The 24,146-nt window shown below is 36.2% G+C and overlaps 1 protein-coding gene across 1 annotated transcript in view; it reads right to left on the bottom strand.

Moving 5' to 3' along the window:
- The window catches only part of MORC1 (MORC family CW-type zinc finger 1), a 200,774-nt gene that overhangs the window by 169,055 nt on the left and 7,573 nt on the right, over nt 1-24,146 (bottom strand). Inside the window, exons 3-6 of the mRNA XM_077118444.1 lie at nt 21,927-21,961; nt 17,893-17,961; nt 11,537-11,627; nt 8,197-8,305 (exon numbers count right to left, since the gene is read on the bottom strand). Of these exons, the coding sequence (XP_076974559.1) occupies nt 8,197-8,305; nt 11,537-11,627; nt 17,893-17,961; nt 21,927-21,961 (304 nt within the window). The remainder of the gene's footprint in view (nt 1-8,196; nt 8,306-11,536; nt 11,628-17,892; nt 17,962-21,926; nt 21,962-24,146) is intronic.

The raw sequence follows: 24,146 nt of genomic DNA, 5'->3' as shown, positions 1-24,146 counted from the left end.
AAAATGGAAAATATGGCCCAGTCAAAGGAACAAACCAATAGTTCAAATGAGATACAGGAGCTGAAACAACTAATGCTGAATATACGAACAGAAATGGAAAACCTCTTCAAAAACGAAATCGATAAATTGAGGGAGGACATGAAGAAGACATGGGCTGATCAAAAAGAAGAAATAGAAAAACTGAAAAAAACAAATCACAGAGCTTATGGAAGTGAAGGATAAAGTAGAAAAGATGGAAAAAACAATGGATACCTACAATGACAGATTTAAAGAGACAGAACATAGAATTAGTGATTTGGAGGATGGAACATCTGAATTCCAAAAAGAAACAGAAACTATCCAGAAAAGAATGGAAAATTTTGAACAGGGTATCAGGGAACTCAAGGACAATGTGAACCGCACAAATACACGTGTTGTGGGTGTCCCAGAAGGAGAAGAGAAGGGAAAAGGAGGAGAAAAACTAATGGAAGAAATTATCACTGAAAATTTCCCAACTCTTATGAAAGACCTAAAATTACAGATCCAAGAAGTGCAGTGCACCCCAAAGAGATTAGACCCAAATAGGCGTTCCCCAAGACACTTACTAGTTAGAATGTCAGAGGTCAAAGAGAAAGAGAGGATCTTGAAAGCAGCAAGAGAGAAGCAATCCGTCACATAAAAGGGAAACCCAATAAGACTATGTGTAGATTTCTCAGCAGAAACCATGGAGGCAAGAAGACAGTGGGATGATATATTTAAATTACTAAAAGAGAAAAACTGCCAACCAAGACTCCTATATCCAGCAAAATTGTCCTTCAAAAATGAGGGAGAAATTAAAACATTCTCAGACAAAAAGTCACTGAAAGAATTTGTGACCAAGAGACCAGCTCTGCAAGAAATACTAATGGGAGCACTAGAGTCAGATACAAAAAGACAGAAGAGAGAGGCATGGAGAAGAGTGTAGAAAGAAGGAAAGTCAGATATGATATATATAATACAAAAGGCAAAATGGTAGAGGAAAACATTATCCAAACAGTAATAACACTAAATGTTAATGGACTGAATTCCCCAATCAAAAGACATAGACTGGCAGAATGGATTAAAAAACAGGATCCTTCGATATGCTGTCTACAGGAAACACATCTTAGACCCAAAGAAAAATATAGGTTGAAAGTGAAAGGTTGAGAAAAGATATTTCATGCAAATAACAACCAGAAAAGAGCAGGAGTGGCTATACTAATATCCAACAAATTAGACTTCAAATGTAAAACAGTTAAAAGAGACAAAGAAGGACACTATATACTAATAAAAGGAACAATTAAACAAGAAGACATAACAATCATAAATATTTACGCACTGAACCAGAATGCCCCAAAATACGTGAGGAATACACTGCAAACACTGAAAAGGGAAATAGACACATATACCATAATAGTTGGAGACTTCAATTCACCACTCTCATCAATGGACAGAACATCTAGACAGAGGATCAATAAAGAAATAGAGAATCTGAATATTACTATAAATGAGCTTGACTTAACAGACATTTACAGGACATTACACCCCACAACAGCAGGATACACCTTTTTTTCAAGTGCTCATGGATCATTCTCAAAGATAGACCATATGCTGGGTCACAAAGCAAGTCTTAACAAATTTAAAAAGATTGAAATCATACACAACACTTTCTCAGATCATAAAGGAATGAAGTTGGAAATCAATAATAGGCGGAGGGCCAGAAAATTCACAAATACATGAAGGCTCAACAACACACTCTTAAACAACAACTGGGTCAAAGAAGAAATTGCAGGAGAAATTAGTAAATACCTAGAGGCGAATGAAAATGAAGACACAACATATCAAAACTTATGGGACGCAGCAAAGGCAGTGCTAAGAGGGAAATTTATTGCCCTAAATGCCTTTATCAGAAAAGAAGAAAAGGCAAAAATGCAGGAATTAACTGTCTACTTGGAAGAACTGGAGAAAGAACAGCAAACTAATCCCAAAGCAAGCAAAAGGAAAGAAATAACAAAGATTAGAGCAGAAATAAATGAAATTGAAAACATGAAAACAATAGAGAAAATCAATAAGACCAGAAGTTGGTTCTATGAGAAAATCAATAAGATTGATGGGCCCGTAGCAAGATTGACAAAAAGAAGAAGACAGAGGATGCAAATAAATAAGATCAGAAATGGAAGAGGAGACATAACTACTGACCTCACAGAAATAAAGGAGGTAATAACAGGATATTATGAACAACTTTACGCTAATAAATACAACAATTTAGATGAAATGGATGGGTTCCTGGAAAGACATGAACAACCAACTTTGACTCAAGAAGAAATAGATGACCTCAACAAACCAATCACAAGTAAAGAGATTGAATTAGTCATTCAGAAGCTCCCTAAAAAGAAAAGTCCAGGACCAGACGGCTTCACATGTGAATTCTATCAAACATTCCAGAAAGAATTAGTACCAACTCTCCTCAAACTCTTCAACATAATCGAAGGGGAGGGAAAACTTCCTAATTCATTCTATGAAGCCAACATCACCCTCATACCAAAACCAGGCAAAGATATTACAAAAAAAGAAAACTACAGACCAATCTCTCTAATGAATACAGATGCAAAAATCCTCAATAAAATTCTAGCAAATCGTATCCAATAACACATTAAAAGAATTATACATCGTGACCAAGTAGGATTCATCCCAGGTATGCAAGGATGGTTCAACATAAGAAAATCAATTAATGTAATACACCATATCAACAAATCAAAGCAGAAAAATCACATGATCATCTCAATTGATGCAGAGAAGGCATTTGACAAGATTCAACATCCTTTCCTGTTGAATCACTTCAAAAGATAGGAATACAAGGGAACTTCCTTAAAATGATAGAGGGAATATATGAAAAACCCACAGTTAATATCATCCTCAATGGGGAAAAACTGAAAACTTTCCCCCTAAGATCAGGAACAAGACAAGGATGTCCACTATCACCACTATTATTCAACATTGTGTTGGAAGTTCTAGCCAGAGCAATTAGACAAGAAAAAGAAATACAAGGCATCAAAATTGGAAAGGAAGAAGTAAAACTATCACTGTTTGCAGACGATATGATACTATACGTAGAAAACCCAGAAAAATCCACAACAAAATTACTAGAGCTAATAAATGAGTACAGCAAAGTAGCAGGCTACAAGATCAACATTCAAAAATCTGTAGCATTTCTATACACTAGTAATGAACAAGCTGAGGGGGAAATCAAGAAACGAATCCCATTTACAATCGCAACTAAAAGAATAAAATACCTAGGAATAAATTTAACTAAAGAGACAAAAAACCTGTATAAAGAGAACTACAAAAAACTGCTTAAAGAAATCATGGAAGACCTAAATAGATGGAAGGGCATACCGTGTTCATGGATTGGAAGACTAAATATAATTAAGATGTCAATCCTACCTAAACTGATCTACAGATTCAATGCAATACCAATCAAAATCCCAACAACTTATTTTTCAGAATTAGAAAAACCAATAAGCAAATTTATCTGGAAGGGCAGGGTGCCCCGAATTGCTAAAAACATCCTGAGGAAAAAAAACGAAGCTGGAGGTCTAGCGATGCCGGACTTTAAGGCATATTATGAAGCCACAGTGGTCAAAACAGCATGGTATTGGCATCAAGATAGATATATCGACCAATGGAATCGAATAGAGTGCTCAGATATAGACCCTCTCATCTGTGGACATTTGATCTTTGATAAGGCAGTCAAGCCAACTCACCTGGGACAGAACAGTCTCTTCAATAAATGGTGCCTAGAGAACTGGATATCCATATGTAAAAGAATGAAAGAAGACCCGTATCTCACACCTTATACAAAAGTTAACTCAAAATGGATCAAAGATCTAAACATTAGGTCTAAGACCATAAAACAGTTAGAGGAAATGTAGGGAGATATCTTATGAATCTTACAACTGGAGGCGGTTTTATGGACCTTAAACCTAAAGCAAGAGCACTGAAGAAAGAAAGAAATAAATGGGAGCTCCTCAAAATTAAACACTTTTGTGCATCGAAGAACTTCATCAAGAAAGTAGAAACACAGCCTACACAATGGGAGATAATATTTGGAAATGACATATCAGATAAAGGTCTAGTATCCAGAATTTATAAAGAGATTGTTCAACTCAACAACAAAAAGACAGCCAACCCAGTTACAAAATGGGAAAAAGACTTGAACAGACACCTACCAGAAGAGGAAATACGGAGGGCCAAGAGGCACATGAAGAGATGCTCAATGTCCCTGGCCATTAGAGAAATGCAAATCAAAACCACAATGAGATATCATCTCACACCCACCAGAATGGCCATTATCAACAAAACAGAAAATGACAAGTGCTGGAGAGGATGCGGAGAAAGAGGCACACTTATCCACTGTTGGTGGGAATGTCAAAGGGTGCAACCACTGTGGAAGGCAGTTTGGCGGTTCCTCAAAAAGCTAAATATAGAATTGCCATACGACCCAGCAATAGCATTGCTAGGTATCTACTCAAAGGACTTAAGGGCAAAGACACAAACGGACATTTGCACACCAATGTTTATAGCAGCGTTATTTACAATTGCAAAGAGATGGAAACAGCCAAAATGTCCATCAACAGAAGAATGGCTAAACAAACTGTGGTATATACATACTATGGAATATTATGCAGCTTTAAGACAAGATAAACTTATGAAGCCTGTAATAACATGGATGGACCTAGAGAACATTATGCTGAGTGAGTCCAGCCAAAAACTAAAGGACAAATACTGTATGGTCCCACTGATGTGAACGGACATTCGAGAATAAACTTGAAATATGTCATTGGTAACAGAGTTCAGCAGGAGTTAGAAACAGGGTAAGACAATGGGTAATTGAAGCTGAAGGGATACAGACTGTGCAACAGGACTAGATACAAAAACTCAAAAATGGACAGCACAATAATACCTAATTGTAAATTAATCATGTTAAAACACTGAATGAAGCTGCATCTGAGCTATAGGGGTTTTTTTGGGTTTTTGTTTGTTTGTTTGTTTGTTTGTTTTACTATTATTACTACTTTTATTTCTTTTCTCTATATTAACATTTTATATTTTTTTCTGTTGTGTTGCTAGTTCCTCTAAACCGATGCAAATGTACTAAGAAACGATGATCATGCATGCATCTATGTGATGATGTTAAGAATTACTGAGTGCATATGTAGAATGGTATGATTTCTAAATGTTGTGTTAATTTCTTTTTTTTTCTTTCCGTTAATAAAAAAAAAAAAAAAAACCGACCCAGGAAGAGATACATTAATGGACACTCATAGCTACCAAGCCCTACCCACACTCTCAGCTCTTTCAATCAACATTTCAATGGAATAACTTTTTAGGATTAGTAGCCATTTTTTTTAATGCCTAATTGACAGAGAGCAAAACAAACAAACCTAAACAAAGCCACTCAGTAGAAACAGAAACCTTAAAAAGGATATGAAAAATTCAGGAAAAAAATCAGCCGTTGTTAATATCCTCAGAGCTATAAGAGAAAATAATGCATTTATGAAATAAGAATTAGATATCCTTTATAAAAGAAGACTGGCAAAATAAGAAAGAGTTCTTAGAAAATAAAAACATGATTAAAACTATGATCAAAAATTTTTCTATAATAGTGTTGGAAGATAAATGTTAGAAAATCTCTCAGAAAACAAAACAAAAATAAAAAAGAAAATAGGAGAGAAAAGAAGGAAATGAGTGAACCAGTTTAAGAAGTTCATGAGCTGAAAGCAGACATTAGAAGGAGAATAAAGAGAACGTGGATGGAAGAAAATCATTAAATCCTACAGAAAACTGTCTCAGAATTGAAGCACCTGAGTTTCCAGGTTGGGAAGGTCCAAAAAGTGCCCAGCATAATGGATGGACATAGACCCACACAAAGGCAAAACATGGAAATCAGAACAATGGGGACAAAGAAGATTCTATTGATCTTCAAAAATGGAAAGAAAACAAAAAAATAGATCATTTAGAAGATTCAGAACTAAAATTGCTTCAGACTTCTTAAAAGCAACAATAGAAAAAAAAGATAATGGAGCAGTACCTTCAAAATCCTGAAGAAAAATGAATCCCTACCTTGAAATAATACTGAGCCATAAGTGTGAGAGTAGAATAAAAACATTTTCATGCATGCGAAGTCTCAAAATATTTTATTTCTCATGCAGTATTGTTCAGAAAGCTACTGAAGGATATGTTCCACCAACATAAGGAAGTAAAAGGTGAGATTCAGTACCTGACGTTTGACACAGGAGAGAGGTGAAGAGAATCATCAGGATGATAATGACGGCCAATCTCAGAATGACAGCTAAGGACCAGATGTGGAAAGCAAGAGTGGAAATGTAACATATAGAAGACTCCAGACCAGAGTCTTCAGAAAGTTAGAATTAATAGAAGAGACTGAGACTTGGGTTAACATAGTGATAAAAACATAGAAAACAAAGCAAATATTTAATGATTGTGATAAATGCACAGACAACCAAAGAGACAATTATTACTCTAGAGAAAATAAAGACCTGTAGGAAAGGGAAAAAACGAATGACATGGTATAATTGTGAATAGTGTTTACATTGTCATATAATGCAAATACTGGATAGTAGTATAACTAAAATTATATAACAGCCATGTTGAAAGTGTGAAGATTAGAAGGGTATGCATATGTGATGTTAGCAGAGAAGGGATAAATACTGCTGTAGTGGGAAGTTAATGGTAGTGCTGAAATCAAATCAAGAACTAGCAATACATACACATTACTTAGATATATGTAGGTAAGTATCAAATGAATCAGCTAATATTATTCAAAGAGGTTTCCTGTTTGGAAGTGTTGATGGAAAGGGGGCTGATGTTTTGCTTTAAAAAAAAAAAAAAAAAAGAATGCCCATTCCAGGAAAGCTTTTCCTCATATAACTTCAGGTTTAGCCCAATTAATTGAGGATTACTTATACTAATCTGCTGCTCAGCCACTCCCTAATGCTTACATATTGCTCCTGTTATCAGCCCCATCCCACTGCTCTCCAATGGGAACTCTAGGCTCCTGGTGGATTGTCTCCCCATGTCCAAACCCCATATTCATGTTCAGGCCTGAGCCTTGCTGCATGCCTTTTTTTCCCACATACCAGCTTTTATAGCTTCATTTATCCAGTTTTGAACCCATTTATCCAGTTTTTCAATATGAGAGTCTTGTGATCACTAAAGACAGCCCCTAATGTATATTAATGAAGGGACTTGGGTCAGCCCAGAACTAACCTACCCCAAGTCCAAAGTTATCTGATCTACTTCATGCTGAACAATAAACTTTTTCTTTCTTTGAAACCCCAGTGTCTCAGGAATTGGTCATTTGAGCGCATGGGCAAAAGAATCCACTGCCTTTATCCAGTAACACTGAAGGCTCTCTAATTGCTCCATCCATATCATTGTTTTTGACAGTTTTATAGCAGCTGTAACACATACTCAATTTTAAGTGTACCGATTTTAATATTTATCTAATCCATATGTGTCTGTCTGCCTTATTTTGTCAACAAGGCTGAAAATTCTTTGCTGGTTCAAAGATCTTTTGCTTGTTTTCACCTTCCACAGGGCTTATCCCAGTGCTAGGAGATGGGAGTTACTCAACATGTACTTGTTGAAATCAATGATAACTGACATTCATAATAGAAACACTCAGACATGTAAACAAATAAAAGGCCTTCTGGGTCAGCAAAGAGAAATGAAATTATGGTCACTAGAGCTATAGTTTTAAATATATTCACATTCAATTTTTTTAGATGTTGTATTCCAAGTCTTTGAATTCGGTATTCCCTTTATTTAATAAATGGCAATCCATTCATGGCACAAGTGGTAGAAAGGTTTTGCAAGCTTCTTCTAAAAATTTCTTCTTCAAAGAAAGCCTCTGCTTCTGAGAGATGTGGACACATGGATAATGACAGAAAAATTCTGAAAACTCCCTAGGGATTAAAATCCCATTCAAAGAAGGGTCAACAGAACAGCTCTCCAAAGACTCGGGATGTCCAGAAACCTTCTGTCTCCATCTCCCAAACATGTACCTAAATTTCTAAATCACAATCAGAAAGAACTCATAATAGACTTTATGTCCTGCAAGGGTAAATGAAAATAATACTGTTAGCATGGGAACCATAGGAAAATATCAAATCTTACCTCACTAAGACCTTCTCTTTCACAGAATGTCTGAGAGAAAAAAACACAGGTCATCGTTTCTTCCTTCTTTGTAAACAGGATAAAGTCTTTTCCAATTCTCATGGACCCACTATGTTAAAAATGAAGAAAATAATGGTTTACATCTCAAACACAAAAAGAAGAAACAGCGAGGGGGCACGCTGTGTTTCACAGAAGAAACTCCAGTTTTGCTGACCCATCACCCAGTAGCATCAATGTTAATTTTTTTTTTTTCTCGACGTAGAGGGGGTAGATTTCAACTGATTCAACCACACATTCCTGCTTGGAAGATGGATGCTAATGATAAACTGCCATCTGAGGCTTAAGAAAAGAACAGACATCTGGCTCCAGCAAAAGTCACAAGAATGACAGTTGCTTGATGTTCTCACCTTTCACTGAAGCACACCAAAAAACTAAGCTGTGAACATATATAAGACCTAGGTTAAAATCTGCTGTGAGGGTCAAAAGAACACAGAGATACAATGAAATTCCAAAAAGTATGGGGTTGCACTTCAGAAAGCATTCAACAAATACTTATTTTAGTGGGTGCACAGGTGGTTCAGTGGTAGAATGCTCGCCTTCCATGTGGAAGAACTGGGTTTGATTCCCAGACCATGCACCAAAAAAATTCATTTTATTATATTTGATGATTGATAAAGAAAACGTTGTAAAGATCAAAGTCAGTTGTATATATGAAGATTCCAAGACAAGATGGAATGCACATGTCTTCACCTCACTCTCTTGGCCTTCTAGACAGAATGACTACGTACCCCAGTGTTTCAGTTTACTGAAGCTGCTGGAATGCAATATAGAAGAAATGGACTAGCTTTTATAAAAGGGATTTGTTAAGTTATAAGTTAGCATTCTAAGGCCATGAAAATATCCAAACGAAGGCATCAAAAAGAGGACACCTTCACTCAAAAAAGGCCGATCACATTCAGGGTTTCTCTGTCACATGGGAAGGCTCAGGCGATGTCTGCTCTCCTTCTTTCCTGACTTCTGGTTTCAAATGCCTCTCTCAGCTTCTGGCTTCTCCTAGGCACTTCCTTCTGTATCTCCAAATATCCATCACTTAGTTTCATCTCTGTTCTCTGTGCCGGCTCTCAGCTGTCTCTCGTAAACCCTCCAGGAAAGGATGAAGACCCACCTTGAATGGGCAGGATCATATCTTCATGGAAACAACCTAATCAAGAGGCACCATCAAACAACAGGTCTGCCCCACAATACTGGATTAAAAAGAACATGGCCTTCTGGGGTACATAACAGCTTTAAACCAGCACACCCAGATTTATATTCTCTCTTAAGCTTTGCAAATGTGGATCACTCTGAATAAGACCGTCTTCAAATATTGTTACTCTTTTAGTTTGCTAGCTGCGGAAATGTAATATACAGAAAGAAAATGGCTTTTTCTTTAAGGGCAAATTTTATATGGTAATTATATAACAGTATAAACAAAAATAAACAGGCTCTGAATACTTACCTTATAGTGCCTTTCAAATTAAAGTATCTAGTTCGGTGTATTTTGTACTTTATATTTTGAAAACGGGGACTTGAAATTATTTTCCTTTTGTTTTATGGTCTTCCTATAAATCTTTTTTTAATTTTTAAATTATATAATATAACATATATACAAAGCAAGGAAAGAAAAGAGTGATAGTTTACAAAGCACTCTTCAACAAGTAGTTACAGGACAGATGCCAGAGTCTGTCATGGGCTACCATACCATCCTTCCAGCTTTTTCCTTCTAGCTGCTCCAGAAAATAGGAGGCTAGAAGAAACAAATATTTTTTATCATTACAACCAAGATTTTTCCTTTTTTATGAAAAATACATATACTCAAAAAAACAATAAATTTCAAAGTGCAGCACAACAATTAGTTGTAGAATAGATTTCAGAGTTTGGTATGGGTTACAATTCCACAATTTTAGATTTTTACTTTTAGCTGCTCTAAGATACAGGAGACTAAAAGAAATGTCAATTTAATGTTTCATCAATCATATTCATTTGTTAAAACATACCTTCTCTGTATAATTCCACCATCACCTTTGATCTTTCTATCCCACTCTTCAGGGGTATTTGGGCTATGGCTATTCTAACTTTTTCATGCTGGAAAGGGCTGTCAATAATATGGGTTAGGGAGATGGAACTAGCCTATGTACTGGAGAGGCTGGGTCCTCTAGGTTTCAGGACTTATTTGGACCAGGGACCCATCTGGACGTTACAGGTTTCTGGAAAGTTACTCCAGTGCATGGACCCCTTGTGGAATCTTATATATTGCCCTAGGTGTTCTTTGGATTGGCCAGAATGGTTCTGGTTGGGGTTTGACAGTTTATGATAGGTAGCAAGGTCTACCTGAAGTTTGTGTAAGAGCAACCTCCAGAGTTGCCTCTCGACTCTATTTGAACTCTCCCAGCCACTGATATTTTATTAGTTACACTTCTTTTCCCCCTTTTGGTCAGGACGGAATTGTTGATCCCACAGTACCAGGGCCAGACTCATCCCCAGGAGTCATCTCCCATGCCGCCAGGGAGACTTTTACCCCTGGATGTCATATCCCATGTAGAGGGGAGGGCAATGATTTCACTTGCAGAGCTGGGTTTAGAGAGAGTGAGGCCACATCTGAGCAACGAAACAGAACCACCTCTAAAAAGGGGAATTTATTTATTTGTTTATTTATTTATTTATTTATGTATTTATTTATTTATTTTTCACATGGGCAGGCATCAGGATTTGAACCTGTGTCTCCAGCATTGCAGGTGAGAACTCTGCCTGTTGAGATACCATGGCCCACCTTTATTTATTTTCTTCAAGGGGAATTTATTAAGTTGCACATTTACAGTTCTAAGGCTGTGAAAATGTCCATATTAAGGGAAGGCTATGAAAATGCCCAAATTAAAGCACCAAAAAGAGGTTACCTTCACTCAAGAAAGGCTGATGAAGTTCAGGGTTTCTCTCATAGCTGGTAGGGCGCATGGTGAAGTCTGCTAACTTTTTCTCCTGGCTCCTTGTTACATGAGGCTCCCCCAGGGGCATTTTCCTTCTTCATTTCCAAAGGTCTCTGGTTGTGTGGGCTCCAAAGCTTCTTCCAAAATGGTTCCCACTTAAAGGGCTCCAGTAAGCAACCCCACCTTAAATGGGTGGAGACACATCTCCATGGAAACCATCTAATCAAAAGTTACCACCAATTATCTCCATGGAAACAATCAAAAAGATCCCACCCAGCAATACTGAATGAGGATAAGATCTGGGGTTCATAACAGATTCAAACTGGCACAGTTACCAATATCAATAATAAGTGCCTTAAGGGGAAAACATTGCTCACCTTTTAAGACCATTGCCATATTGTCCAATGAACTTCAAGGTGGATAACCGTTTCTTGGATGTTCCAAAATAAATTATGTCTGATGCTTCCTCTGTAATTGACAAAGATATTTAAGTGGTTAGGAATTATGGGTTGTTGACAGTGGCATGAGGTCTAATTCTCAGGACCACACACAGATCTCAGAACATTAGAATAAGTTCATACCCCTTGGGTCAGCCCAGGGTCAATGTTTCCTGTCAGGCTCCATCATCTCTGATCTTTGCAGTACTCTTTTGAAGGAGGTAAGAGGGCTTTATATTGAGACAGATCTGGCCATATGACCTTGTGTAAGCAGTTTAAAATTACGAGCCTTAATTTTTCCATCTCTAAAGGGAAACTATTAATACTTATCTTACAAACTTGTTAGTGAAGATAAATGAAATGAATTAAAAGAGATGATATATTTGTAAAATCCCAAACACAACACTTGGTTCTTAGTAAGTGTTAATAAATTTTACCTGTTTTCAGGTGGGCCACGGTGGCTAAGCAGGCAGGAATGCTTGCCTGCGATGCCAGAGGACCCAGGTTCGATTCCCGGTGCCTGCCCATGTGAAAAATAAATAAAATAAAAATTTTACCTATTTTCATTATTTGTACCACCTGAAATTTCCCCATAGATTTGGTCCTTATCCTGAGCCATATATTACTAGGAAGGGGAGACTGGCCCCTGGATTTCTGGGGAAGAAGTCATTTTCGCATTCTGGAATTCTATAGAGGAATCCTCTGGATTTCAGAATATACCTATTCCCAGAAACTGGAGTGTTCCCAGAGAGACAGGACAAGACAGTAATGGATTTCCCAATTGGCCTTCCTGCTTACACACTTTAGAATGGCCCTGAGGATCCTGTGTCAGCCTGCAATGAATGAAGACATGCTACAATTCTGTAGCTGTGGATATGGGGTATGCTACCTGATACCCTGTTTCTCTGCAGCTAACTGGACAGTCTGTCACATATTCTTATATGAGCTTCTCATATTTGGTGAGGATATATATAATGACAATAATAGTGACCATTTATTTACTGTTTAGGATATGCTACATATAGGATATATATCTTACCTGTATTGTCTATTTAATCTTTACAACAAACCTACAGGGAAGATATTACTATGATCTGAATGTTACAGGTGAGGAAATTTTAGCGTAAGGAGTTTAAGCAACCTGGCCTAGGTCACACAGCTCTTAAATGATACAGCAAGAATTACAACTCAGAGTTGTCAGACCCTAAGTCCCACAGTATTCATCACTACACCACATGAATCTCCACCAAGCTTCTCGGCATGAAGATAGAACACTGAACAGGAAAGACATGCCCCCCCCCACTCTCATCAAAAATTATGTTCTAGTAGGAGAAACAGATTGAAAGAAGTAGAGAAACAAGACCATCTCTAAGAATATTAAGTGACGGAAGAAAGAAATCCAAGGTAATATGAAAGGGAAGTGATATGAGTGTGGATTGCAGATCAGTGGCAGCCTCTCTGAGGTGACATCTGACGTGAGCTTCAAGTGATGAGGGACTAGAGTCTTGTAAGCAAGGGAGTGAGTGGCATAATAAAAGGTCCATAAGGTTGACAGTATTCAAATAATGCAATTTTACTCTAAATTAATGGAAAACCACTGGGGGTTCTAAACAGGGAAATGACATAAGATTTACATTAAAAGAAAGAAACCCACTTGGGATGCTGGTTGAGGAATGGACTGTGGAGGCAAGCTAGAGGCAAGAAACCTGCTTAGAAATTACTGAAGTGATCTTCTATGTATCAAGCTTAGTTTGGATGACAGATACATTCCATTTTCAGTTATAAGACAAATTCAAAGTTCCTTCTAACTCATTACATGATTTCCAGTGCTAATGAAGAACTGGTCTATAGACACCAGTGGGTTGTTTTGTTTTAATACTACAGTATTCATCAACTGAAGAGAGAGTTCCTTCTGAAGTTCTGAATGCCTGTCACTTGTTTGTGTTTTAATAAGCTTGTTTGCAGATCCATACAAAAGGAGTAGCTTTTCTTCTTATGGAATTTCCTTAGAATGAGAATTTAGGAAAATGAATTTAACATTAAGAATAGAAGTGAGAAATAAAACTATTTCTTCAGAATTTTCTCTCATGAACTCTGTTTTTTTCATATATATATATATATTAAGTTAAACACTAAGGAACCAATAACACTATTAATCAAAATGGCATGGAAACTGATGGAGAAAAGGCACTTCACAAATGCAGCACCACTTCTTGATAAAAACAGTCAGGACACTAGGAATAGAAGGAAACTTTCTCAACATCATAAAGAGCATAGATAAAACACCCACAGCTAACACTAAACTCAATGGTGGAAAATGAAAGTTTTTCCTCAAAGATCAGGAACAAGACAAGGATGCTCTCTGTCATTTCTGTTATTCATCATTGTCTGAAATTTCTAGCCAGAGCAATTATGGAAGAAAAAGAAATAAAAGATGTCCAATCGGAAAGGAAGAAGTAAAAGTTTCTGTTCACAGATGACATAACCCTATATATACAGAAAATTCTGAAAAGTTAAACAAAAACCACTAGAGCTAAAAAACAAATTCACAAAGTGGCAGAGTACAAGATCAAAATGCAAAAAAAAGAAAAAAGGAGTAATGTTTCTCTACAGTGGTAATGAATAATCTTAAGAAAAAAATTTTTAAATCCATTTACAATAGCAACTAAAGGAATAAAATAAATCTGGTATTCAAATTAACTTAACCAAGGATATAAGGACTTCTACACATTTCTCAAAGAAACATTTCTAAAAGAAAACAAAGACTACCTAATTAAATGGAAGGACATTCTATGTTCATGGATTTGAAGATCAAACATTGTTATGATATCAATTCTACTCGAAGTGACTTACAGATTCAATGCAATCTTAATAAAAATTCTAACAGCCTTCTTTGCAGAAATAGAAAAGCCAATCATACAATTCATTTGGAAAGATAAGGGGGGCCCAAATACCCAAAACCATCTTGAAAAAGAAACACAAAGTTGGAGGACTCACCCTTCCTGATGTTAAAACTTATTGCAAAGCTATTGTAATCAAAATAGCATCGTACTGATATAAAGACATAGAGGCCAATTGAACAGTATTAAGAGTTCAGAAATAGATCCCCACATTTATGGCCAATTGATTTTTTTTTACCTTCTTTATTGTGTAATACAACATATATACAAATTAAAGAAAGAAAAAAAGCAATAGTTTCCAAAGTACTCTTCAACAAGTAATTACAGGACAGATCCCAGAGTTTGTCATGGGCTACCATACCATCATCTCAGATTTTTCCTTCTAGCTACTCCAGAACATAGGCGGCTACAAGGAATATTTATTATCATCATAACCAACTATTTTTTTCTTTTTTTCATGAAAAATAACATATAGTCAAAAAAGCAATAAATTTCAAAGCACAGCACGACAATTAGTTGTAGAACAGATTTCAGAGTTTGGTACGGCTTACATTTCTATAATTTTAGATTTATACTTCTAGATGCACTAAGATACTGGAGACCAAGAGAAATATCAATTTAATGATTCAGCAATCACATTCACCTTCTCTGAATAACTCCACCATCACCTTTGATCTTTCTATCCCATTATTTAGGGGTATTGGGCTAAATGGCCAATTGATTTATGGCAAGAGTTCCAAGTCCAATCAATGGTGAAAGAATAGTTCCCTCAAAAAATGGTGCTGGGAAAACTTGCTATCCATATGCAAAAGGATGTAAAGGGAGATCTACCTCCCACTTTATACAAAAATTAACTCAAAAGTATTCAAAGACCTAAATATAAGAAACAAAACCATAAAACTAGAAGAAAAAAAGCATAGGGAAGCATCTTCAGGACTTTGTGTTGGGCAATGGTTTTTTAGACTTTATACCAAAAGGTCATGCAGCAGACCTTATTTATTTTCATAAATAAATGGATTGACATCAGAATTAAAAGCTTTTGTGAATCAAAAGATTTCATCATGAAAATAAAAAGACAATCTACAGACTGGAAAATTACATTTCAAAACCCTATATCTGCTAAGGGTTTAACATCCAGACTATATAAAGAAATCTTACAATTAAACCACAAAAAGACAAACATTCCAACTTAGAAATAGGCAAAAGACTTGAATATACATTTCTCCAAAGAAGATACACAAATGGAAAAAAAAAACATGAAAAATATGCTCAACATCATTAAGGAAACAGATCAAATCACAATGAGATGCCATTTCATACCTACTAGAGACTATGAAAAAATGGAAAAAAACAAATATTGGAGGATGTGGAGAAATAGGAACATTCATTTATCGGTGGTAAGAATTTAAAGTGTGCAGCTGCTGTGAAAAAGTTTGGCAGTTCCTCAGAAAGTACAGAATCATCATATGACCTAGCAATCTAACTTCTAGGTACATACCCAAAAGAAGAGAAAGCAGGGGCTCAAACAGATATTTGCATACCAATGTTCATAGTGACCTTATTCACAATTGTCAAAAGATGGAAGCTACTCAAGCATCCATCAATGTCATGGTCAGGTTCTTGTGTCAACTTGGCCAAGTGGTGGTTGGGGAAGTGTTGGCTTGTCTGTTGCAATGAGGACATTTCATAGATTTAAATCATGGTCATGTCAGCTGCATCCACAGCGGATTCCATTTGTAATCAGCCAAAGGGGCATGTCTTCTGCAATGAATGATATTTAATCTAATCACTGAAAGCCTTATAAGGAGGATTCAGAAGAGACAGGCTCTTCCTGCTCTGGCTGGTGAGCCTCTCCTGTGGAGTTCGTCCAGACCCTCCATCGGAATCATCGGCTTCACAGCCTACTCTGCGGATTTTGGACTCAGCGTTCCCGCGGTCACATGAGACACTTTTATAAATTTTATATTTGTGAGTGTTCCCTGTTGATTCTGTTTCTCTAGGGAACCTTAACTAATACAATCAATCGATGAACAGGCCAACAAAATGTGGTAAAAATGTACAACAGAATATCATTCAGCTGTAAAGAAAGGGATGAAGTTCTGCTACTTGTGACACTATGTACCACCTTGAGTGAAATAAACCAAATGCAAAAGGACAAATACTGTATGATCTTGCAGATATTAAAAAAATAAGCAAATTCAGAGTCAGAAATGAGAATACAGGTTAACTCTGGTCAGGGTGGGCAAAGGAATAGGGAGTCAAGGCTTCAACAGTGCAGAGTTTCAGTTTGGTGTGATGGGAAAGTTTTGGTGATGAATAGTGCTGATGGTAGCATGACATTGCAAATGTTGATTAATATCACTGAATTATATATTTGAATGTGGTTAAAGGGATGAAATTTTAGGTTGTATATGTGCTACTAGAATAAAATTTAAAAAATAGGGCTGTATAATACAAACAGTGAATCTTACTGTAAACTATGAACTATAGTTGATAGTAGAATTATAATATTGTTGCATTAATTGGCAGAAAAGGTACTAATGCAAAGAAGAAAATAATTGCTTTACTTTCCATTTTTAGCATATGTTAGCACTGATACTCATCCTTTCATCTAGCATAAAACTGATCAGATCCATTCCACAATTATTTGAACATTCTCTCCATTTTTTAAACCTTATAGTCAGAAGCCCTGACTGACAGGACATAAACAAGTGTTATAAAAATTCAGGAATAAGAAATTCCAAATAACTCAAAGTCCTTATCGGAGAGAATAATTTTTCAATTCCACAGCAAAGGGGTGTTGTGTACTTACTCCATGCGGGCCTTTGGGCTATCGTTAAAGATACAAAGTTAAGTCATGTGATACATTGTAGATGAATTTGTTATGATGAGAACATTCAATTGAAGCAGCTAAGCCGTTGAACACCGTAAAGAAACACAAACTGTGAAAATACAAGAAAAGGCAACCTCTACCTCAAGGTTAACAGAAAATTTTAGAATAGCCTTAAGGCACTGGAAACTGCCTCAGGGCTCTTGAAAGCAGTACCTAAGAGTGGGCTAAAAACAATTTCAGAACCCATCTGTTCAGTAACTATTTTTTTTCAGTAATTCTCAGAGGCTTTTTCCTATAAATAATCCATACCCCTGCCTTTCATTTGTCTGACATTTATTTCCATTTCCTCTTTGTCTCCATTTAGCTAGTTAACAGTGAATTTATTCTATTGGCTGGAATATTTACACCTAAAAATTTCAACAGTAAATTAAGTCTGGAGTTTAATTTCCCTAATAGGTCCATACCTGTTTCAGTATAGATAGCTCAATTTATTTTTATTTATTTTATGGGTTTTCAGTCTGATTCCTTTCACAGCCAGTTCAGTATCTAGATAATTAACTTACCAGGGTTCATGCCACAGCCATCATCCAGGAAACACAACATGAATCCACCCTGCAGTTTTTCATTATCCACTGTAAGAAAAAGCAGTTATTACTAATAAATATTGGGCTTAATTTGTTCATCAGAAAGTCATGCTGCTCACATAATTATTCTTCCTCCTTAAATGCAGCCATGGAGTGACAGAGTCACAGCACAATGACAGGGCTCAGAATGGAGCTTCTCAAGAAACCACAGGGGAAAAACAATCATGCAACGCAAAAGCTTTACAATAACATAAAATATCTACACATTAATACATTGTGTATACAGTATGGTATCCCCTGCTCTGGAATTGAACTGGTCTTTAAACTTCAGGCATTTCCTCCCTAAGGAAGAGAATAAAAGTGGTTGGTCATGTGACCACAGGGGTCTATCAGGAACATCAAATTTACACCTTTCCAACAAAGCCCTAATTCTAAAACAAATCCAGGCCTTGTGGATTAAATTCATCAGGCTCCCTTCTAAGTAGTAAACTTCCATAAAAGCCAGTTTTTGAGTATTTCTTGGTAGTAACAAATATTTGCCTCTTGAAGATGCATTTGATTTTTGAAAACAGCTAAGTTATTTGGAGTCAATTTTGATGATTAAGGGATACCATTAAGTTGCATTAATATAACCTCTGTTTTGAAAAAAGCTGAAGTTGTTACTACAATTAATGAGACTAATTTCAGTGTGTAGTCTGTAAACTGGCTCTAAAAGTAATTTCAGTTTGTGGATAGATATATGAGTTCTAGCATATTTCTTTTTTTAATTAACAGCTTTATTGAGAGATAATCTATGCACAAAAAAACTGCATATGTTAAAAGTATACAAAAATTTCAGCATATATAAGTATATATATACATATATATATATGTATATATGTTTACATATGTGTGCGTGTGTGTGTGTGTGTGTATTCTTGTAAACCCATCACCACAATCAAGGCAGTAAACATATTCAATACCCCAGAGGTTTCCCATGTCCCTCTGTAATGCCTCCCTCCTGCTCCTTCCATGTCCTAACAGCACCCCACCACCACCCCGTCCCATGCCAGGCAACAAATGATCTGCTCTCTGTATTTACAGATTAGTTTCTAGCACATATGTTAGGGTAACTCTGTGTTCAATGGTCACCTTGCATTCACATTTTAAAAACTAAATATGATAATTGTATAAGAAAATCTATATATAAATGACTAACCCTAAGACTTCTGGGTTAATAATTTTATGGTCAGGTGCCCTAATTAGGAGTTCTCTAATTCAACTCTTTCTTAGCAAACCCTTAGGATTTACCCTACCATCTCATTCTCCCAGTTATTTCCCTCTGTCTGGTCTTCTGGTCTGCTTACCTCAACTTCTGTGACAAAATATTCCTTCCTTGTCCTTTTCAGCTTTCCCAATGATTGGGGCTGGTATTTACCCACTGTTTAACCAGGGAAATCCAATTCTAGTGGGGTTCACTGCACATTGTAGTAGTTCTCAACTTTGGATGCAAATTGGAATCATCTAGAGATGCTCCAATGTATTAGGTATTGGTTGGGGTTCAGCAATTGGTACTTTTCTAAAAGCGCTCCTTTGTCATTCTAACGTTCATCGAGGATTGGGACCCACCTCGTCTAAGGTCACACTAGAGAACTGTTCACAGTAGCATCAGATGATTTTGAAGCAATTGGCATATATTTCTCAGGGAAGTTGTTTGTAGAAAATGGGGGCATTCCTTCAGGGCATTGTGGGAAAGACAAAGTTCACAGGAGACATATACAGTATCTACTTTTTCAGTAAATCCCACTCAGGGATTGCACACTGGCAATCATAGCCTCAACTTTTATTATTCCCTACTGTTTCAGTTTGCTAATGCTGATGGAATGCAATATTTCAAGAATGGATGGGCTTTGACAAAGGGGATTTATTAAGTTACAAGTTTGCAGTTCTGAGGTCATGTATATGTCCAAATTAAGGCATCAACAAGAGAATACCTTTTCAGAGGAAAGGGGGTGGGCATCCAGGACATCTCTGTCAGCTAGGAAGGCACATGGCTTGTGCCTGAGCTCTTTGCTCCAGTTCACTGCTTTCAGCTTCTGATTCCAGTGGCTTTCTCTCTAAGTATCTGTGGGCCCTCAGTTAGCATCTCTGAAGCAAACTCTAGATTTCATCTCTTAGCTTCCCTTGGCTCTGTCCAGGTTCTGGCTATTTTTATGAGCCCTTACTTAGCACTCCAGGGTGTTTTTGTCTGCATCTCCAAATATGTGTGTCTGTGGTGGCTCTGGGCTCTCTTTTCCTTCATGAGGTTTTTTAAGGACCCCAGGTAACTAATTAAGACCCATCTTGCATGGGTAGGGTCACATTTCTATTTAATCAAAAGGTCCCACCTACAACTGGATGGTTGCAGCTCCATGGAAACAACCTAATCAAAAGGTCCCACCCAAATAATAGGTCTGCCCCTGCAAGATTAGACTCGGATTAAAAGAACATGACTTTTCTGGGGTACATAACAGTTTCAAATCAGCACAACTACTACACACCTTGAAGCTTAGGCTTGTTTATTTCAATTCCTTAAAACTAAGATTTTCAGATAGATTCCTATCAACTATTCATGATGCATATCCAAAACAAAACACAACATCTACTCCCTCTTCAAAATTACTCCTCCTGCCAACATTTCTTGTTTAATAAATAGCATCACATTGTCATTAGGGTTTAGTTGCCATCAAGTCTAAGTCAAAACCCAGTATCATCGTTGAGTTCTCTATATCCTCACCCCACATAAAGACAATTACTAAGTCCTCTCAAATCCACCTCCTTAATGCCTCTAAAATTTGACCACTTTCTCTATCCCGACTACACTGCTTAATTCAGGCAACCATTGTTTCTTTTCTGGGTTACAACAAAAGCCCCTAATTCCTTGTTCCCCCCAAAATCAAAAGGTGCATATAGTTTGAAGCCAGTTGTACATTTCACTTCTCTCCTGCTTACAACACTTCTGAGTTTCCCACTGCTCTCGGGATAAAATCCAACCCATCAACAAACCTTGCCTGCCCTTCATGACCAGGCCCTCTTACCTTTCCAACATCACCTTTTGTCATCCCCTCCCCTGCCCACACTGCTACTTTCACTTCCATGCACACACCTCCCTTGAACTAATCTTGAATACCCTAAATATTATGTAATTCCATCAGTGTTTCATGTTCTCTTCCTGACATAATCAGGGAGGGGGAGCAGTGTCAATACATTGGATGCTTTCTCTAGGAAGAGGTAACTACAGGACTGGATAATAGACCCTAACTTCATAAGCATCATATTCTAATAAAATGAGCTAATAAGTACAATAAATACTTGGTGACTGAGAATAAAGTCAATGAAGAAAATATATTTAATTTGAATAATATTGCTCTCAAACATTCATAATACATATTCACTTACACATTTTAAAATTGTAATAAGTTGCAAATGATGTTTGCTTCATTCTGAATCACAATTAAGTTAATATGCTTTTTGAAATAAAGCTATTTTCTCATGGCAGTCAGACTGCTCCAAATCACTCTGATGCTTTTTTTTTTTTTTTTTTTTAAAGGAAAGACAGAGAGAAGGGAGGAAGGATAGAAGGAAGGAAGGAAGGAAAAAAGGGAAACATCTTTAAACATTTTCTTGTTTTATTGTATTTTGTTTTTCCGTTTTTTTGTTACATGGGCTGGGGCCGGGAATCGAACCGAGGTCCTCCGGCATAGCAGGCAAGCACTTTGCCCGCTGAGCCACCGCGGCCTGCCCCACTCTGATGCTTTTACAAAACCCTGGAAGATCTAATTTAGTAAATGGGTCTTCTAACAAGTGAGCAATCTGACTCTCAGAGTATACTTCTCTCAACCTGGCTCCCCACTGGGTCACTGTAGTCACAAAGCACTTACAATACATTAAAAACCTATAGAATGTGGTTTGATTTCATGAAATAAAATAAAAGCGCAATAACTACAGTTTTTTTTCATTAAAAGGAAAAAAAAGAAGAAAGAAAATCTGCTCACCTGAAAACACATCAAGTCTTGCAGCCCCTGCATCTCTAGAAACAATATAAAAATATCATTTCTTCAATATGAAATTATGTTTTAAAAATTGCATTAATCTGAATTGCTTATGTGAAGGATAACCTTTTGTAACATATCAAACAATAGAAAAATCCACTTAAATTGCTTCAAAAGCAATTACTAAAATGCCTCAATGAGAGTTTATATACTAAGACCTATCATCACTCATAATTTGATCATGTAACTTGAAACTTAGAAATTTAAATGATGAGATGGAATTAAATGGGAGTTTCACATAAAACTCAAGACAAATGTTTTTAAATTATAGGAGAATAATCTAGAAGTCATAGAAAGATTTTCATGGTATATTTTAGTTTTATACAAAATGGAAAGAAGAAACAGATTACTAAGTACTTTTACTGTATGATCACATTTTAAAAACATACATGATTTACATGTGTATGTTTAAAAAGAAAGGAATCAAAACGTGAACAGTGGTTCTTTTCTAGGTCAGTAGATGACAAATTACGGCCCATGAACCAAATATGACCCACTAGTTTATTTTTTCATAGACTATTTCTTAGAGGAATTTTAGGTTTACAGAAAAACTGCAGAAAGTACAAACAACTCCCATATACCTTTCCCATATACCTTCTTCAATCTCTGCACAGTTTCTACTATTATTTGTTACAATCAAAGAATAAATATTGGTGAATAATAATACATCAATTATTTAATGACTGTTTAATGTTTAGACAATAATAATTCTGTTTTTGTTAGAATCAATAAACCAATATTGAGGCATAATACTGTGTCAAAAATTAATAATTATTTAGTATAGTGAATAATATTATTTAGTTAATAATAAATTAACTAAAGTCCACAGTTTATTCGGGTTCACCCTTTGTGCTATAAAGTTCTATGGATTTTGATGCATACATGTTACATAGTCACCATTATATTATTATGCTGAATCATTTCACTGCCCTAAAAGTACCCGGTGCTCCACCTATTCATTCTTCCCCTGCTTCCATCTGAATTCCTGGCATCCACCTACCTTTTTTTAACTGTTTCTATAATTTTGCCTTTTCCAGAATGTTATATAGTGGGAATCATGCATTATGTAGCCTTTTTACACTTGCTTCTTTCACTTAATAAGATGCATTTATCATATCTTTTTATAGTTTGATAGATCATTTCTTATTGCTGAACAATATACTTATTTCTTTCTACTGCTGAATAATATACACTACTGTATAAATGTACTGCATATTTTTTGTTCATTCGTGCTTATAAATAAAGTTTTATTGGAGCACAACTATGCCCACTAATTTATGTATTGTTTATGGCTGCTTTCACCCTACAATGGCAGGTTAAACCGAGCAGTTTCAACAGAGATCACATGGACCACAAAGTGACAATATTTACTATCTAATCTTTTACAGAAAAGCATGCCAACCACTGCTCCAGGGGAAAAGATTATAGGTGAGCTTTCTTTACTTTAAAAAAATGTTATTATTGTCTCAGTTCTTACAATTCACAGATATTATCTTGTATTTTTAAAAATGTCCTTAGAAAAAAATTATTTATCATACTGTTATTCGATCATTTGCCTTTAAAACAATTTTTTATTAGAGAAGTTGAGTTTGCAGAATAATCATGCACAAAATAAAGGATTCCCAATCACCATGCTATTAACACCTTGCATTGGCATAGTAATTTGTTAGAGTTGAAGAAAGCATATTAAATATTATTTTAAAAAATGAAAATGTAAAAAAGGAAAGGCAAAAGATCCCAAAGATCCTGAATTCAATATCATGGATATAAAGGAAAGGAGGAAGACAGTGAAGAATTAGGTCTTAACACATAAAGTAAGAGGTATGTTGAGGGAAAGAGGGATCTAAAAAGAAGCTTAGTAGGATAACAACCAGTGGGACTCTGGTGAAATTTGAGTCTCTCCCAAAATTTCCATAGCTCACAATCTTAAATTGCACTAAATAAATCTGAATAGGTACAGTGTACTTGTTCTACAATCTTGGTTTCAAAGTCAGCCCTTAGTTCCTTTGTCGAGCCAACTGTTGACCTGAAGTCCCTCCTATATAGAAATCCTGGAGTTACCACTGCCATCTCCTGAGATATTCCATGATGTCAAAGAAGCACTGAGTGAAATATTTTTGCACTTTCTCTCCCGATCTTCACAACAATCCCATGACAGATAGG

Source organism: Tamandua tetradactyla, chromosome 10 (assembly GCF_023851605.1).
Source record: "Tamandua tetradactyla isolate mTamTet1 chromosome 10, mTamTet1.pri, whole genome shotgun sequence".
Taxonomy (NCBI): Eukaryota; Metazoa; Chordata; class Mammalia; order Pilosa; family Myrmecophagidae; genus Tamandua; species Tamandua tetradactyla.
Note: the sequence above shows the minus strand (reverse complement) of the source record. Positions and strands in the feature narration are given on the sequence as shown.